Source organism: Dromaius novaehollandiae, chromosome 7, assembly GCF_036370855.1.
Source record: "Dromaius novaehollandiae isolate bDroNov1 chromosome 7, bDroNov1.hap1, whole genome shotgun sequence".
NCBI classification, from domain to species: domain Eukaryota; kingdom Metazoa; phylum Chordata; class Aves; order Casuariiformes; family Dromaiidae; genus Dromaius; species Dromaius novaehollandiae.
Window position 1 is genome coordinate 23,150,902 of NC_088104.1, and position 17,408 is coordinate 23,168,309.

The 17,408-nt window shown below is 38.6% G+C and overlaps 1 protein-coding gene across 2 annotated transcripts in view; it reads left to right on the forward strand.

Moving 5' to 3' along the window:
* Window positions 1-17,408, forward strand: part of PPIG (peptidylprolyl isomerase G) — a 32,966-nt gene that overhangs the window by 1,229 nt on the left and 14,329 nt on the right. For both annotated transcript variants that reach the window (XM_064514916.1, XM_064514918.1), the window contains exons 2-8: window positions 7,414-7,493; window positions 7,598-7,672; window positions 9,983-10,090; window positions 10,589-10,633; window positions 12,666-12,753; window positions 13,899-13,928; window positions 14,023-14,162. In XM_064514916.1, coding sequence (XP_064370986.1) covers window positions 7,433-7,493; window positions 7,598-7,672; window positions 9,983-10,090; window positions 10,589-10,633; window positions 12,666-12,753; window positions 13,899-13,928; window positions 14,023-14,162 — 547 coding nt within the window. In that variant the 5' untranslated portion in view covers window positions 7,414-7,432. The remainder of the gene's footprint in view (window positions 1-7,413; window positions 7,494-7,597; window positions 7,673-9,982; window positions 10,091-10,588; window positions 10,634-12,665; window positions 12,754-13,898; window positions 13,929-14,022; window positions 14,163-17,408) is intronic.

Below are 17,408 nucleotides of genomic sequence, written 5' to 3' on the forward strand. Positions count from 1 at the left end.
GGTTAAGTTCATAATATTCTAATTATCCTCTGATGCCTGTTTCAGGATGAACATGAGACCTTCTCTTTCACTCTCTTTTCTAAGTTGCCTTTTTGTAAGGTCTCTTTTGTAAGTTGTATCTGAACTTCTGGGAAATAATATTTATTTTTCAGGTATCTGTTCCACATCACCTGCGGAAGAGCATGTTCTTTGTGCAGGGATAAGTTTTTCTTTTTGCTTTATCTTCTTACTCACTTTGTTTCACTATTCCCATTCATTCCTGCAGTGGGGTCCTGCATCATGACTCAAGTATTGTGGGTGCTACCCCAATAAAAACATTAGGAAAATATGAAAATTGCACATATCTTATGAAGCATTAGTTTATCTTAATCTGAAGAGTGTGTAAGTAGCTTCATTTGTCAGTTGTTTTTTATTTTTTAGGACTTGAAAAATGTCTAGTTTCCACTATATGAAGTGGATATGAAGGAGACCGTATGAAGGATAGTAACATCAGCAGTCCTCTGAGAGCACCCTTTGGGATGGTAGTTCTTACTAAAGCTTCCCATTTTTCCAGTCCTCTTTTGTGAAACTGAAAAAATGTTTTGAAGTTAGCTAGGTAACATCAAACTGTTACCAAAGAAGATTTTTCCCCTTAGGATCTTGGAAAATATTCTGTGGATTTTGAGGGCAGTTGGAGTGAACTGACATTACCCTGTTGCAGTGTGGTGTCTCTGTCACCAGAAATCTCCCCCATGCCACCTGTGCTTGGCACCAGCCTTCCATTTGGGAGCACAGAGTCAATGAGTGCCAGGGAGCAAAACTGGCTGTCTTTTAAAATGGAGTGAGCGTTAGGTAGGAGACTAAGTTGAGACTGGAAGGGACTAGAGATGAAGTAGTAGTCAAAGGAGAACACAAGAATGAAAGATGATAGCTTTTCTTGTTTTTGGCTTGCAAATGTGGGTTGGCATTAAATACTGTATTTCCTACTGTTAGGTGGTCTTTCCTTATTCTAAACTTCAGTAACCAGAGAGGGGAAGACTTTCCTCTTCTGGAGGTTATTTTGAGGATCCTGTAAGAATGAAAAGTTTTACTTTCTGCATTCATTAGACATTAAAAAAATTCATGGCTCAACAAACTTTTCACTTGCTATTGGCAATAGCATGTTTAGATATTTTATCATCTTTCTCATTCTAGGTTTCTCTCTCCAAGGAAAATAAAACAAGAACGTGGTGTGGCGGGCAGGCTGCCTTCTCAGCTGAATTTTTGGTCTCCTGACTGAGATATTATAACTGTGTGTGCATTCTTTGTATACTTTGGTACAGGAAGGCTGAGTTCATGTTAATCATTGTAAAAATTCACACTAAAAGTGATGTAAATGAACTTTATAGTGTAGTGGTATAGGAGTACATGCCGCATATTTAGTTAGGACCCAGCTGACAATGGTGTTTTCTTAAACCTCTCTAAAAGAATAGCAGGCTCTTTCCTTCCCTCCATGCAGGACAATGGTTGATATTGTCAGGTATCTCTTCACTTCATGGGGGGGGGGGTAATACTGTGCCACCAAAAAGACTTTTAGAACACCTTCTGCATTATTTTGGAGAAGAAGGTCTAGTGGAAAGTGGTGTCAATCACTTTTTTTCCTGCAAAAATTTTGAAAGTTGTTGGATTTCTTCTAATACTGTTGGAGTGGGCAGCCAAGTTTGAAAACCTGTAAAATTTTCATGGTGATGATGAGTAGAAAGTCTTATTGCAAAGTTCAGTATGCCTGTGTAGAATGTGAATGTTTTATTCAGAAAAAAAGAAAAAGATTTAGGTCCACATGATTGCAAAGAAAACCTCCTGAACCTGAAACATGTTCAAGTGTAGTACTGTATTCCTAAACCTGCTGACAACAAAATCCTGTACTGATAAATCAGTAAAATGAAAACTAACTTTCTTGGTTGTCATTGCTGCTATTTCAAGTTCTTTGATAGTGAAACAGGTAGGAAGAGATGCTGGTATTTAGAAAAATGGTGAAGATTGAAGATAGGCTGGTTGGATTTTTGTTGTTCACATGTTTGGTATCATCCTATTATTTAGCAACCATAAATTCATTTCCAGTGTAGTCCATACTAGAGTGAACATTTAGCATTCTTGGTGTACAGTTCCACTGTCACTTTAACCCAATATGTGCTGCTGCCAAAATATTTTCTTGCAGGGGAGGCGGAGGAGGTAATTTTCATGCAGATCAGTGATCTGTATGAGTTTTAACCAGGTGGATGTATGAGCACTCCATTCCGGTAGCAGCCCACATTTATATTGGCTTCAAGTGTTTGTGGAACCGCAGCCTTAGTCAGCTTGATGGACGTTCGTGGCCATCAGCTCTTCTCCAGTGTATGACACGTGCTGGTACTGCAGTTGATCTATGTCTGTGAGTGCTTCCTAATTCATTTCAGTCAAAAGGAGCTAGGTTATATTAAGCAGTTATAATATTAGATACTTGATAGCGTAAGTAATTTTGACAGAAAAAAATCCTATAGGCATACTTTTAAGTAGATCAACAAATATGAGTGATAACCTCTGGCAGAGAGGTGCTTCTAAATAGCTTGTGGCAGTTATCTTTTTTGGTTGGCACAGATCAGTTTGAAGGGGACAGCTGTCTGCAGCCTGGCCAGGAGTAGGCCAGCTTTGTCCTACAAATAACTGAACAAAATAATGATGCTGGCACATGTGTGAAGAGGTTTGAACCCTGACTGACACAGCTGGTGATGCATGGGTTATAGATGCAGCTGTTCTGACAAAGCTGTATATTTTTGGTGTATTTTTGTTTTATTTATGAAAGTGGAATTACAGCGTAGCCACTAAGTTCAGCTTAGTATGGATTTGGGTTTATTGACAAGCCTTTTCTTTTAGCTACACTAAAGTAGTTTTGTTGGCATTGTTTCTACTTAGACTTGGTCAGAGTCTCCTCCAGGTGATGGCTGAGAATGATGAATGGCTTGAACATTTCAGGATGTTACTTGGGTTGCAATATCATCCTTTCTCTCAGGGTTTTAGAAGGAGGAAGTGAGTTGACTTCCCAGTGTTGCCTTTCTGGATAGCATATTTGTATGAGCATGCATAGTAGGGGTCTTTGGGTTGACTTCTGGCTGGGAAGTTAATGATAGGAACATTAATTTAGTAACCTGATGTGATTTATTTATTTATTTAAATAATATCTATTTGTGTGGGATTAACAAGGTAATAGTTGAAGAGAAATATGAGTGTGGAAAAACAGTTGGATTAAGTTAAAGGCAGGGTTTATTGCCAGGGTTTCTTTTTGGAGAATTGGACAGGGAAAATACAAGAGAAGAAGAAAATGTAGTATAGGACAATTTAAAAAAAACATAGCAGACTTTGAAATCAAAGATGCAGAATGAATTACAGAAGAGAAAATGGTACGGACTGCAAAGGATACTTAAGTATATTGAAGTGGAAATGCTCACTTAACTTACAGGTAGTTAGGATAAATGTCATTGATGTTTTAGGCTGGTTTACTAAGGTTTTAATAAAGCTTAACCACTCTATTTATTCCATCAGCTCTCTCCTACAAGAACACCTAGCTCTCTCTCCCCACCCCTTTCCAGTAAGTTTTGATTCTGTCTTCCAAATGGTTTCAAGGATGAGATGTTCCTGCATTATTTAGGGAGGTATTTGCAACATCTGCTCAAGAGTTAGGTATGTTTATTTGGCCTGATGATCGTTTGGTTGGGGTTTTCATACTGTACAATTGATGCAATTGCCATTTAGAACCAAATGCAGCCAGTGTTTAGGGAAGATTATTGGAGGATTTAGAGAAAGTGCAGGGGACACTGGAGGTAATGGGGGAAGTCACACTGGTAGATCTGAATTTATTACAATGTGTAGGATAAGGATTTAGACCATGTTCTAGGCTTCGTTTGTTCCACTCTTCATGAGCAAATTAGATAAACTTAGCAAATTGAGCAAAAGTTGGTGAGAATGAGAATTCAGGTAGAATTCTCTCTCTCTTCCTTCCCTCTTGCACCATTTTCTTTACAAAACCAAGTCAAAATTGACTGCGGTAGGTATACTGACATTTATTTCATGATTTAGCATTAATTATTATCAATATTTGCAATTAAAATTGTATCACATATTAAGATAGTGTGTATTTATTTGGGCTAAAATCATGTATATAAATGTTCATGCCTTCCTCTTCTATTTCTCAAGCAAATAGCCCATAAAGCAGAAATTGAATATCCTTCACTGAAGTACAACAGCCAAATGTCTAAAGTTCAGATACAATTGAAGAGACATCTACTATAGGCCTTTGGATGGCTTTGTTCAGCTGAACTGACTTGCAGTTTTATCACCAAAATTATATATATATATGTATTTATTTATTTATCACCAAGCCATGATTATTGCAGCATTTGTTCTGAGAGGTTTTCTGGAAAAAGAAACTAACTTCTGCTGCGCCCCCCCCCCATATGGCTGTATTCCGCTATGGACGGTGCGTGAGTAGTTGACTGTCCTTCAGGCTGGCTTCAGTTCTGAAAGAAGTCTGTCCACTCCCACCTTTCCATCTCCTTTTTCCCTCACCCGTGCTGCCTCCTTCCTGGTGCTGGCCCAAGAGTTTGTGCAGCGGTGTGACGAACTGGTTAGTGTTCTGCTAACCTGACAACAACAAAATTTTCAGCTAGACGAGTTTTCCCTATTTGTTTCTCGGTGCAGTTACAAAACTTGTTGCACTGATAGAAGAGAGAGAGGGGAGTTCAGAGACAGGAGCAAGCAGGCCAAGGTAGGGCTGCTGCTTTTGACGAAGGCTCTGGCTTATGTGAATTACTGTATTCATTACACAGCTAAGGGGATATCTGCTGAGGTTCTGTATGTTTGCAAAGTCTAGTCAGGCTGAATTGCATGAATGATGAGCTACTGACTGGTGTTTCATTTAAATCAGTCCTGCATTGTTCCTGGTATTTTCATTGTATAATCTTGGCAAAATGTTTGGAGTGACATTGTGCACAAGGAGGAAAGAGAATATAGACTAACATGATTACATTAGTCTTTTGATTTCTTGTAGCCTCTAGTTCTTAAGCCGAGAGTGACAGATGGCAACAATGGAGTTTTTCTAGGCTGTTCTGTGACACAGCTACTAGTTCAGTTCTAGAAGAGATTATGTATGCAGTATGTCTAAAATGCAGATCTTAATAGTGTTTTCTGGCAAGAAAATATAATTAGAACTGAAAATTTATAGGTTACATCCCAAATGCTGGAAGAAGTACTCCAGTCTTAAAGATCCTTCTGCCAACATCATGTTTGTTTCCTCTCTGAAGTAATTCAGAGAGGTTGGGCCATCAGAAAAGGAAAAGAGTATCATAGTTGTGCATGATGTTGGAAGGCTGCAATTGCAAATGACATGAAGGGAAGCTATTACTTACTAAAAATAGGGGGATTCATACACTCAGAGATATGGCAAAGGTTACATTAGGGTTCTCGAGATAAATAATGGCATGAAAGGAGGAGAAACAATACAAAGCTGAAGTCGTTTCACTTAGCAATTATTGTGGAAGACCTACATCTTTATTTTTTAATGTAGAATAGTCTGGATCCTAATTAGAGCAGCTCCTGATACCACAGTGACAGGAATCCTGGAAATGCATTTCTAAGAAATTGAATGCTTAGGCCTAGGTATGAAGTTGTAGCCATGATCAGTGACTTTTACTCTTTGACTGTTCCTTTTTAATATTTATAACAAAAATTCTGATACTTCTGAAAGTACCACTGCTTGACTTACATAATTATTGCAAAGAACTTGATGAAAAATTATTAATGTTTTATTGCTTATTTCTTTACATTCAAGTTCCAGAATATAGCTTCCAAAATCAGGAGCAGCCTGCCACTTACATGGTTAGGAAGTCTCTCCCGTAACTCTATCCTATAGCCATGTACTTGCTTCAGAAGTCTGTCCCGTAACCTCAGTTCTGTACTTACGGCTGGGAATTCTGGTGTTCCCCATCTGAAAGATCGGTGGTACCAGATCAGATTGTCCTGATCAGAGCTGCCTCGCTGTGTGCGCTGTGGCAGTTGCTTACTGGACAGCTGGAGTTTAACAGGGAAGAAAACCTCCTGTTTAAGTAGTGAAGGACACAAATATTTATCATGTACAGAATTTTCCTTTGGTTTGCATCTAGTGTTCTTAATATGTCTGTCAACCTTTCAGAACTGTCTAATACTCACAGTTTGTGCCCAGTCATGCTTTTGTATGAATTCAGTAGACTATTTCATGCATTGAGTTCTTATTTCACAGTGAGAACTTCTTTTTATGTTTAAGGATTGTCTGTCAGTGTGGGTGCTCTTAATTTGCAGCCCTGGCTAGGCGCACGGTGCAGTCGCGTGACTCTCGGCTCTGGCCCACGCCAGTGCTGCTGTCGGCCTTTTTGCTCCAGCCCTGCCTGCGTGGTTCTGCTTCCATCCCCTGCACCACTGCGTGTTGCTTGTCTGCCTGTGTGGTGAGCTGCTGCAGATAGCTAAGGGGATAACAGGCTGTTCAGATATTTTTTTGTGAACCAGTCCACAGTGATAGCAGGTGAATGCCAGTGTCAGTGAGGATGGGGAATGCAGGGCAGGTAGAAGTCTGCAGTAAGGCCATCACAGAACTGACAGACTCACCTCCAGCAGTTGGAGGAGGTACTGTCCCAGGCTGTTGGCTTTTTGTACTTGTAGATATTACAGGCGGCGTGTCCACTCTCGAGCAGGTGTAGTTCATGGACCTGTTTTATTAATGGAAGCTGAGTTTAGCAGAAGCTGGCCTTGGCTGTGCACTGCAGCAGCTGACGTACTCCTGGGCAGACAGCCCTGCTCAGCGGCTGGTAACCTTGACCAGGGAGGTGAGGTGGCCTGGGGAGGCTGCAAGCTCCTCAGCCGCCAACACTGAGCTTAAGAGATGGCAAGTTAGTCTGGTTGAACAGTTCAGAGGCGGTTGCAGTAAGGTGTTTGAGAGCACTCTCTGGTCCCAGAGGTGACTCTTGTTTCTGTGATTCATATTTTGTCTTGAATACACAAGAATTCTAGGAATAAATGACTTAAAGTGGCTATCTTACATCATTTGGAGAGCCAGAAGGCTTAAAACTTTATATTCCCTATACCTTGCAGTATCTTTTCTTTTTGTATTTCTTCATTTGAACTATGACACTGAAGCTTAAAGTTAAAACTATTGCAGCAAGCAGTAAAAATAAAATCACTCCTTTGGGTCCAGAAAGCATGAAATTGACTTAAAGTACTTCGGGCTTTCGGTCTTTAAAATGTTTCTGTTTGCTATCTGTTTTTTATGGATTCCTTTTCTCACCTATCTTTTGTGCAGTTTTTATTGTCTTTATAAAATCTTCATGTTTGACTTAAACATAGTTTCACTACACAAAAGGAAAAACTCAGTTTTATTTTTATTATTTACAGTATTTAAACTTTTGAAGCCATGGGAGTAAAGGTCCAGAGACCTCGTTGCTTTTTTGACATAGCCATCAACAATGTTCCTGGTAAGAAAATTAAAATATGTACTCAATAACATGATACTCATGAAGTATCTAAGATTAATACAAATACCTGTCAGCTTCACAACAAATGTGGCTTTTTTTTCTAGCTGGAAGAGTGGTCTTTGAGTTGTTTTCGGATGTATGTCCAAAGACATGTGAGAATTTTCGCTGCCTTTGCACAGGTTTGTAGATTTTTAATTTTATTTATAATTTTTAATATAATACCATGTTAGCTAGTTTGACACCTAAGTTATTTTTCCTGACATTTTCTGACATATAAAAACAAGCACACAAAGCATTGGTACTTGGCATCTGTAGAGATTTAGCAGATTTCTCATATGCATCTGATGCAGAATCAAAGCATTTGTAGCTTTGGCTTAGGATATTGCAAGGAGCATATACTAATCAACTGCAAATACTGACACAATAAGCTGATTTTCTGTTACTAGAAATTACAGCTTACATTAGGTAACATTATCCAATCCTGAAATAAGAGATCAAGCATGCAGACTTTCGTTTTAGTCTTAAGATATTTGGAGGTATTTCAAAGGTATTGCTGGTATTCATTAGTATCTTTGTTTCCTACTTAGCTATCATTTTAATTTTTCTTTGTAGAGGGAGGCTGGTGACTTCCATCTCTAGTGAAATTCAAATTTTCTTGAAAAAGATGTTTAGAAGTTTCTCTCCCAGAAACATTTCCAAATACTAATATCTTCCCTGCTTTGGTTGAAAATGCTGATAGTTTACCAAAAATTAATAACAAAGTCTTATCCCAAGAATAGTTTTGTGTATATATAAACCCATATTTTCTGTCTTAAGCATTCCCTGCTTCCTTTCCCATCAGCTCTGTTCCCTTTCAGGTCAAGGCTTCATAGCTGCTCATGAATCACTCAGCAGCACTAATTTGATCTGGATCAGGTGTGAGTGCGTGATTATAGTTATGTCAAGTTAGCTAGAGCACTTTGTGTAACACTCATGCTGTCTGCAGGAAGGGAGCCATTATCGGATTTGAAGTTGGTTTACTTGCACAATATCAGCGTGCCAAAATTTGTTAATAAATTTGAACTCTAAAGGGTTTTCTTTTTCTTTTTTTTTTTTAATGGGCTTTAGTTTGATATGATGCGACCATTGTGTTCTTGATCTATTGATCTATCAAATGTCCAAAAGTCAGATTTATTGTGTAAAGGTCTTATTTCCCTGCTACTGCAGGGAATATTTTGCTTGAAGTCTTTGAATAGCATTTCAAGTCAGAAACAAGTATTAATAAGTCCACACTTAGTGGTTCATGTTTAGAATCAAGTTCAGATTGACTATTTCACTGCTTCAACATATTTAAGAATAATGAGGAAAGTATGTGGTCAAAGTGTTTATGACAGCAAATTATTTCAAATTTTGACTTTATTTCTGTATTCTCATACTTACTTTTTGTCAGTTCTGAAAAGGATATACAGTCATCTTAGAACATGGGTCACCACCTCTTTTTTTCCTGCCATATTTATGTTAGGCATACACCAACCTAGTGGAACAGACACAGCTATACATTTATCAGAGATCCTGTCAAGTGCTTTTATAGCTAGTCAGATGCATTTGGAGGCACTAATCTGCTACAGATAATTTCAGAAGCAACTGCCCTTGACAGAAGCTTCAGTTCTGCAGCTCAGAATGAAGCTGTGGGAAGTCACATTGAACCATGTGCCGGCACTGGGAGGAAAAGCTCCTTCTCCTTCCAGCGCAGTCTCCCTGCTTACCTTATTGTCACCTTGAGGTTGGCTCTGCCCTTGCAGGGCTCCACCTTGAGCTGCTCATTTTGCAAACTCAGCAGAGAGCAGGAGCTCCAGAACTGGTGTGAGGCAGGAGGGTGCTGGATGCAGTCGGGAGCAGGGTAGGGAACGAGGTTCCTTCTTCTTTTTCCTTCTCATATTTAGTTACGACCTTTTATGCTACCTTTGCCATGGGATGTTGTAACTGAAGATCTGACTGTTCCTCTCCTTCTTCAGGGCAAAGCCAGTTAGTTATCTTAAACCTACATTGACTGCTTAATTTAGATGAATCTACACAGAAGAGGCCTAGAAAGATTCTGTGAAAGCACTTGGAGTTATGTGAATAAAAATGTCCTCCCAGCAGTAAGATAGTGCACCCTTAGATGTTTACGCCTCTTTGGATAGGTGTCATTTTTATATCTATTCGAGCTCTTAATTTATGTCGTCTTGAATTGATTGTAGCTATCCGGGGGGGAGAAGGTGATTCTTATGTTGTATGCTCATGTCAGTAAGGACTGTGATATAACTGCAGAGGCAGAAGCTGGTTTCTGCTCTGTTTCCTCAAATGTAATACAAACAGGAAACTGACAGGTATGTGCCTACCTCTCAAGCTGATTTTTGAGAACTTGGTAGATGATTTTGATCGAGCCCTTAGGCAGTATTTTTTAATAGTGGAGATTCTACAGGTACTAAGAGTCACTTTGTTTTTTGTTTTCCCTTCCTCTCCTTTAGGTGAAAAGGGTACGGGAAAATCCACCCAAAAGCCATTGCATTACAAAAGTTGTCTGTTTCACAGGGTAGTGAAAGATTTCATGATCCAAGGAGGCGACTTCAGTGAAGGTATGATGTGAATCTTTAAGAAAACTAATGCTTATGTAATAGAATATTGTAAAAGTCCTGTTCAGCATCCTTTACTTACATGAATTATTCTGTAACTTAACTGCTTTTTTTTTTCTTTCTGAGTAAGAACCTTACATGGAAACACTTAAAATGTATACATATATACATACACAGTTTCTGCTCCATTACCATAGTGCTCAGAGTAGATTTCTTTTGAAAGTTTTATATGTGATGGTAAAATATTATGTCTACTGCTGGGAAATGAAGAGAGAGAACATAGTAAAATACATGGGAAAACTTTCTTGTTTTCCAACTTTGTTTCTGCTTAAAGGAAATATCAAGATGTTTCTTATTACGTGATCATCTTTAGATATCTTCAAGAATAATGTCAGTGACTTGGATGTAGTTGGAGCAATAGTTTGTATTGCAAAACATCTTCAATAAAACGTGACTCTCTTTATCACTACTTTAAGTTGTAACTGCCACTTTTCTTTCAAGGAAATGGCAGGGGAGGAGAATCCATTTATGGCGGCTTTTTTGAAGGTAGGAGTTTCGTAAGTCCACTCTTTCAGTGTTACTATAAGCAATCACACTTATATTCTGTCGTCTCAGTTCTGTAAATATCAACTCCATTGTCTTTGTTAGGATTTTGTTTGGTCTTAGGGTCTTTTCACATGAGGCTATTTCAATTTAATGTGTGGGGGGTTGTTTTTTTGTTTTCTGTGGGGTTTTTTGTTTTGTTTTTTGTTCATTTTTTGAAATGTGTACCTTTTTAACTAATGAAAAATTAAACAAAAATGTAACTCGTTCAGATTTCGGAGCTTTGCGGACTTACATTTTTACAACCATTCCTAAACGTGGTATTCTGATTCTGAACATACCTTTTTGGCTTGAGCAGATAGCCAAAAGTTGGGGCTTGCCTTTTCCTGCGGTCAGGAGGAGAAAGTTATGAAGGAGTCAGATTTTCTTGCAAGTTGTCTTTATTAACAGGAAAGTATAAAGCCCTCCTTTCCTGAACTTAAGTATTAAGAGGCCATCTGTTTTGTCACAGTGCTGGTTCTCTTTTAGTCAGTGTCACCTAAGAAGTTCTTCTCTCTTCAGCCTATTTCACAGCCTGTGTTTGTCCAGAATGTACTGGAGCATCTCTCTATTTCAGGGAGCAGTTTCAGATTACAAATAACCCCATCCGGTGGCTAGCTGCCACCTAAAGGGGTGGTTGTAATCCTCCCCTCTCCTTGCCATTTTTCTTTTAACACTGGTGCTTGTCTGAGCTTGCAGCAAACAATCAAAAGAATTATTCCCTGTTTTGGTAAGTTTAGGCTGCAGTTTTTTATCAGACTTGGGTTGAATCAACAGTTTGCAACTGCCAAAAGAGGGAGGTCTTACCTTGCTCTGACTGTGGTTCCCATCAGATCAAACTAAGCTGATTCAGCTTGCTAAAATGCCAGACAACTTGTGCAGCAAGAGTGTGTTTGTTTCCATATTAGTGAGCTGATCCAATTCAATAGGTAGTCCGACAAGTATCAGAACCAACACAAGTGACTCACTGGGGTTGGAGAAACGTGTGGTTGGAGGAGATGGAAGAAGTAGCAAAACTTCTACTTTCTGGCAGTTTTAAGCTGTTTATTCAATGCAGCCATAGCATGAATCCGTAGGGTATGTTTTGCTGATGAGGCTCCCTCAACCAGCTCACCACAGGGTTAGATGACACCTAATGCCATGCAAGACAGCAGTGGTGGTGCAGGTGACAGTGGATAGTGAGTGGGACTGTCCCTTTCACTGTCAGTGACTCAGTGTGATGTAAGACCACAACCTTACAGGCAGTGTACTTTTCCTCTTTGATTCTTTCTCTTGCCGTTTATCTAAATGATAATGAGTAGACTTCTTCCATCTGGACAATTTAGATGCCCCAACAGCCTTTGTGCTGTTTTAGGGAAGAAGGGGGATAGGATGATCTGTTACAAGTGTCTTAAGTGAAGAACGATGATTACATTTCACAGTTTCATTGGGATTTAACCTGAACCGTTAAAATGATTTCATCGTCCAAAGTAAGATTCGTTCCAGTTAAACTTATTTTCTTAATGGCTAGCTTGATTAAACTCATCTGTGTAGCTGATAGACAAACAGAAATTGTTTGGAGTTGCCATCAAACTGGATCTCCATGTTTATTAAAAAATAACAAAATAGCCTGAAAATGAGGGGATTTCGTAATGCTTAATGCACCATAATAAACTTTTTCTATTTCAAAGAGACAATGATCTGCACGTGCAGAATAAAAATAGCAACAACTTAAAATGATCAGGTCTCTGTTAACATTGGTAGGAAACAAATCTCTTGAATATGAAGTTTCCATTTTTAGTTTTTCCCAGGCTATAAATTGTCAAATCATATTTCCCCTTCTTAAATTGCACTATTTGGAATGAAAGGTGTAATGTATTTTAAAAATAGTACCTACTATTTTGAATCTAATTTTAGTACTGTTTTTACTGAAGTGACCACGATGAGTTTACTTAGATTATAGCATGTATCTGAGCACATGTGGTGTTTCTGAAGTAATTGAAAATACTTTTTTTAGATGAAAGCTTTGCTGTAAAGCACAACAAAGAATTTCTCCTTTCAATGGCCAACCGAGGGAAAGATACAAATGGTTCGCAGTTCTTTATGTAAGTATTGGACTGTTATGAAGTGTGTGTGTGGCTTGCAGTTTTTTAACCCTTTTAATTATTGAAGACTAGCTCCCAAGCAAACTCAAAGCTGATGGTTTTTCACAAAGTTCCAGAGAAGTAGCCATTTTCCTAATGAGCAGTTTAGGGAAATTGACTGGTTTTTTTAATTACTTTCGTGTTTAGTGCTTATTGTCTGCGCAAAAGAGCTTTTGGTTTTGGTTTTGGTAGCTGTGTTCTAAGGCAGTAATGCAAATCTGTTAGATCCCTGCAGAATTTTATCACATGCTTTTAATGTCTGTTGTCTAAAGGGAGGGAAAACAGCCCTGGAGTTTCTCTAGACTCAAAGTAGAGAAATTTTCTGTCACAAAGTAACTTTCAAAAGCAGTCTCATTTAGAATTATATGCAAGTTTAAATTCTTAAAATATTTCTGCAGTAGACCCCTGTTAAACCTGATCTATCTACAGAAAGCATTCTTGAAATTCAGCAGTCTTACATGTTTCATGACCTGAATTAATATGGTCAGTTGTGCATGTCACGTACCATTAGACCTATACTTTGGGACTTCTGACAGATAATTAGTGTATTTATCTCAGCTTTTGACTTCTGTCATGGCTGACATCTGTATGCCTTAGTAATCCTAGTGTAGTGGGAGCTGTGAACAGTTTGATTGTCTATAGATAAAAAGACAGTCATTTCTACTTTTGATGTCTAATATTTTGTACACGGCTATCTTTTTTCCTTTGCTTTCTGAAAATTTTCTAGTGTGTAGAAGGTTATTTGCAATTTCCTTCCTTTGAGACAGTTTGCTTTAATTTTTATATCTGTTCCTGGAAGTGTTAATGTAATTTAATAGAGTAGTTATATCCTATATAAAGATGTTGTCTAAAAATTTATTTATCTGTACTTTTGTTTGACTTATGTATTAGTCAAAGTAAGAAATTGAATAAGTAGTTTAATGTGTAAGACATTAAATAGCTGCATGCAAACTTACAATAATGTAAAGATATGGCTTTTGTCCAGTTTTATTAGTTCACTCAATAATTTTCACCTTTATATGTATACATGACATGCTTCAAATGCTGACTGCTTTCACTAAAACTGACTGTTTTTCTCTTTAAATTACTTCATTTGGCAACAAAAGAACAACTAAACCTACACCTCACTTAGATGGGTAAATATGCTTTTCTTCTTCATATATGCTCATTTGAGAACTGCTTTGAAAAAATTAAGTACTAAGAAGTCATACTTCTGTTTAAATTCTTCAGACATCATGTTGTTTTTGGACAAGTCATCTCAGGTCAAGAAGTTGTGAGAGAAATAGAAAACCAGAAAACAGATGCATCTAGTAAACCGTATGCTGAAGTACGCATACTGAGTTGCGGAGAGTTAATTCCAAAATCCAAAGGTAAAGTTGAACTGTACATTTACGTAAATGCAAACTCTGAGATATTTTTGCTTATTTGCTTCTGTGTTGGTTACTTGTAAAAATAAATAGAAAAATACTTGTGATAGATGGAGGGACAATCAGTGAAGAAGGAGCAACGTTGCAGTACAGTTTTATCTTCTAAAAAATTTAAAAGGTGCTGATGGAGGAGACTTATTAGGAAAACATCATTTGTACTTTCTTCAGAGCTTTTCCTGGCTTGGATTTTCTTATACAATAGTAGCTCAACTTACTGTAGTACAAAGCTGGCAAGTACTTCTTCCACAGAGAGTAGAGTGCTCTGTTAAGTGAGACAGTCTTACTTTCTTTGATAACTGCTGTTTTTGTTGAAGGTATCAAATTTACTTTGTTTCAGGTAAATCTTCAGAACAGGCAGTTAGAGTAGAAAGCCTGGAACTGCCATTTAGCAGATATCCTGTTTAAGTTACTGTAAACTACATTCATAAGCAGAGATATGACAGAACCTGCCTTTGTTTTTGGAAAGGATGCCCTACTCTATTCTTCCAGAGCTGAACATGATATTGGAGATTGGATCCTGCTCTTCTTAGAAAATAAAGCTCACTGCTAAGATGCTGCTGTCACTCTGGAGAATCTCTCAGTTGAGCAGATCCAGGATGCATGTTTGGTAGGAACTCTTGACAGGGATCGTCATGCTTTTTCATTCTTAGCGCCTTCTGGTGGTATGTACTCTGAAGGGTTGCTCCAAGGATGCTGAAGCACAAAACAAGGATAATTTTGTTCCTTTGGCCTAAAGAAAGTACAAGTATTCAAACTTGAGCTTCTCAGTTTTTGGCTTTCCTTTTCGATGCAGTTCTTTGTTCATCTGTTGTGATGTCTAGGAGAATAGCTGCGAAGTCTGAAGTGATCTCTTCAATCCCTCAAAATTCTAAACAGAGTTATCTTATGGCTAATGGCTTCAGAAAAGCTCTGCAGCTTCTTAGATTAACTCATAAGTCATCCTGCATGTTAGGACATAACTCTTAACTGTTCAATGCTTAGGCAGTAAATCTGTTAGAAAATGTATGGGTGGGACAAATATGAAAATGAACTAAAACAATATACATATGACATGGGTGGAATTAATGGGCGAGACATCCACCCTGCTTATGCATCTTTCTTGGTTTGCCACACTCCCTTTTTAGGGCTATTCTGGAAGGCTGAAAATTGACTGACTAAATGAAAGTTTTAGTCGGAATTGAACTATCTGATGGCTTAAAGCCCTTAGGCAGGGCTTTAAAGTAGTCATCATTAAGCATGAAAAAATAAATGCAAAATGTCTTTTTCCTTTACCTTTTCCTGAAAGAGAACAGACTTCTGGAGAGATCTGACTGTCTGGTCCTACCCGTTTGTCTGTGTCCTTGTACCTCTTCGCCTTGGTACTGCTAGGAGCCTGGAGACTGCTTCCTGTAGCTGGTCCGGTGTGCCACGGAGGGAGATTGCTGCCAGGGCGATGGGGAAGGCCATTCAACCGACCATGAGGCACAGTACTTAGATACTGGTGGGCAGCAGGAGGATTTGGAGAACAAGAGGCCTTAGGCACCAGGAACGGGCAGGTGGAGGGCAGAGCTGAATGCGGGGAGGAATGTGGGCCCTAACGGGCACTAATGCAGAGCCAGCCTGATGAAGGTGCTGCCTGGCAGACCGTAATGGAGAATCCTGGTGAGTGGAGAATCCTGCCACTGAAAGGGAAGGGCTCTTTGTAGGATCTGCAAGGAGAAATCCGCTGCTACCATGAAAGATGATGGTATGGCTGAAATTGTTTGCTAAATGCACAACATGGAACCACTGATGAGCTGTCTTGACCTGAGGCGGTGGAGATAGGAAGAACAGTTTGTCATCATGTCAGCAGAAGGAAGTTGGCCAAGCTGCAGTCCAAAGCTGAGAAATGAAGCAGGAGAGGCCCTTGGATATGCCAGTGTAAGGAAGAGGCCAGGGAATCCAGATGTGAGGAGCAATTTCTGGGAGGTGAGCAGTGCCATGGAAGACCAACAACAGAGAGGCCTCTGACAGTGGAACTGTTTGTAGCATATTACTGTGGGAGGCAGAAGGGGACTGAAATTGTTAGAGTGAGGCAGTTACTGGAGGAGATTGCTTCTGGGAACTTGCTGAGGCAAATAAGGAGATTCCTAGTAACAGAAGTATAATTGCAAGTTTATGTGGGAGGGTACGTTGTGATAGCAGGGGAGGCTAAACGAAAATAGTTATTTTGTATGGGCTTGTCCAGTAGGCAGCACGAAGGAACTGGGAAAGTGTGTATGGACCAGAAATTAAATTAACACTTCCTAGGCATGGCGGGGAAAGCAATGTGACATTAGCAGGAATCACAGCAGAGGTTAGGTGCCTGGTTTGAATGTTTATCTTTTGGGTTAAGGTTGAGGAAAGGGGATTGGATTTTAGGGTGTTGTTATGAGTAGATGAAGCACTTTATGGAGGAAACATTTATGTCTTTGTAAAGAAGAACTGAATTTGTTTAGGGATGAGTGGATGATCACCTGACTGGACTAATTTATTGGATGCTACATGAATTGAGTGATACGGAGATCGCAGCTTAATTACAGTATTGCAGAAGGCTAGAACAGAAGCTTTCACCTGGTATTTGACAATATATTTACCTGGAAAAATGGGATGTTTTTACTTTTTTCCGCTCTTTATTTCTTCTTTCCTTCTTTTTTTTTTTTTTTTTTTTTTTTAATTCTTTAAACTAGGAAAGTTGAGGGAAGCTTAAATTATGAAGGAAAAATATCCCTCTCTGTGGCCAGGTGGTGTTATTTTTAGAAAAATCTTAAAATTCTAGAAAAATGTCAGAAAACTAAAAAATGCTAATGTTATGTCAGTATTCAGATCATTATGGAACAATTAAGCTAATATTCTCAGGACAAACTATGGAGCCACTAACATAATACTCATTTTCATAATGAAAAATAGGAGTTTATTTGAAATGAATTGACAGAGTTTTGTGGAGGAGGGTCTAGTCAAACCTAGTTTCATTTTTTGAGATTGTGACTTTGGTTAATCAGAGGATTATATGAGACATTTTTAAGAATGTAAGACATTGATTAAAAAATTACATTCCAATACAGGAAAAAAAAAAGATTTTTTCTGTCTACCAATTCTTAACAGTAGTCTTCATTGATGTTATAGATGTCCCTATGAAATCCCTGCTGGTAAAAGTGTGCCTTCAGCAAATGAAACAGGTTATGGCTGCCT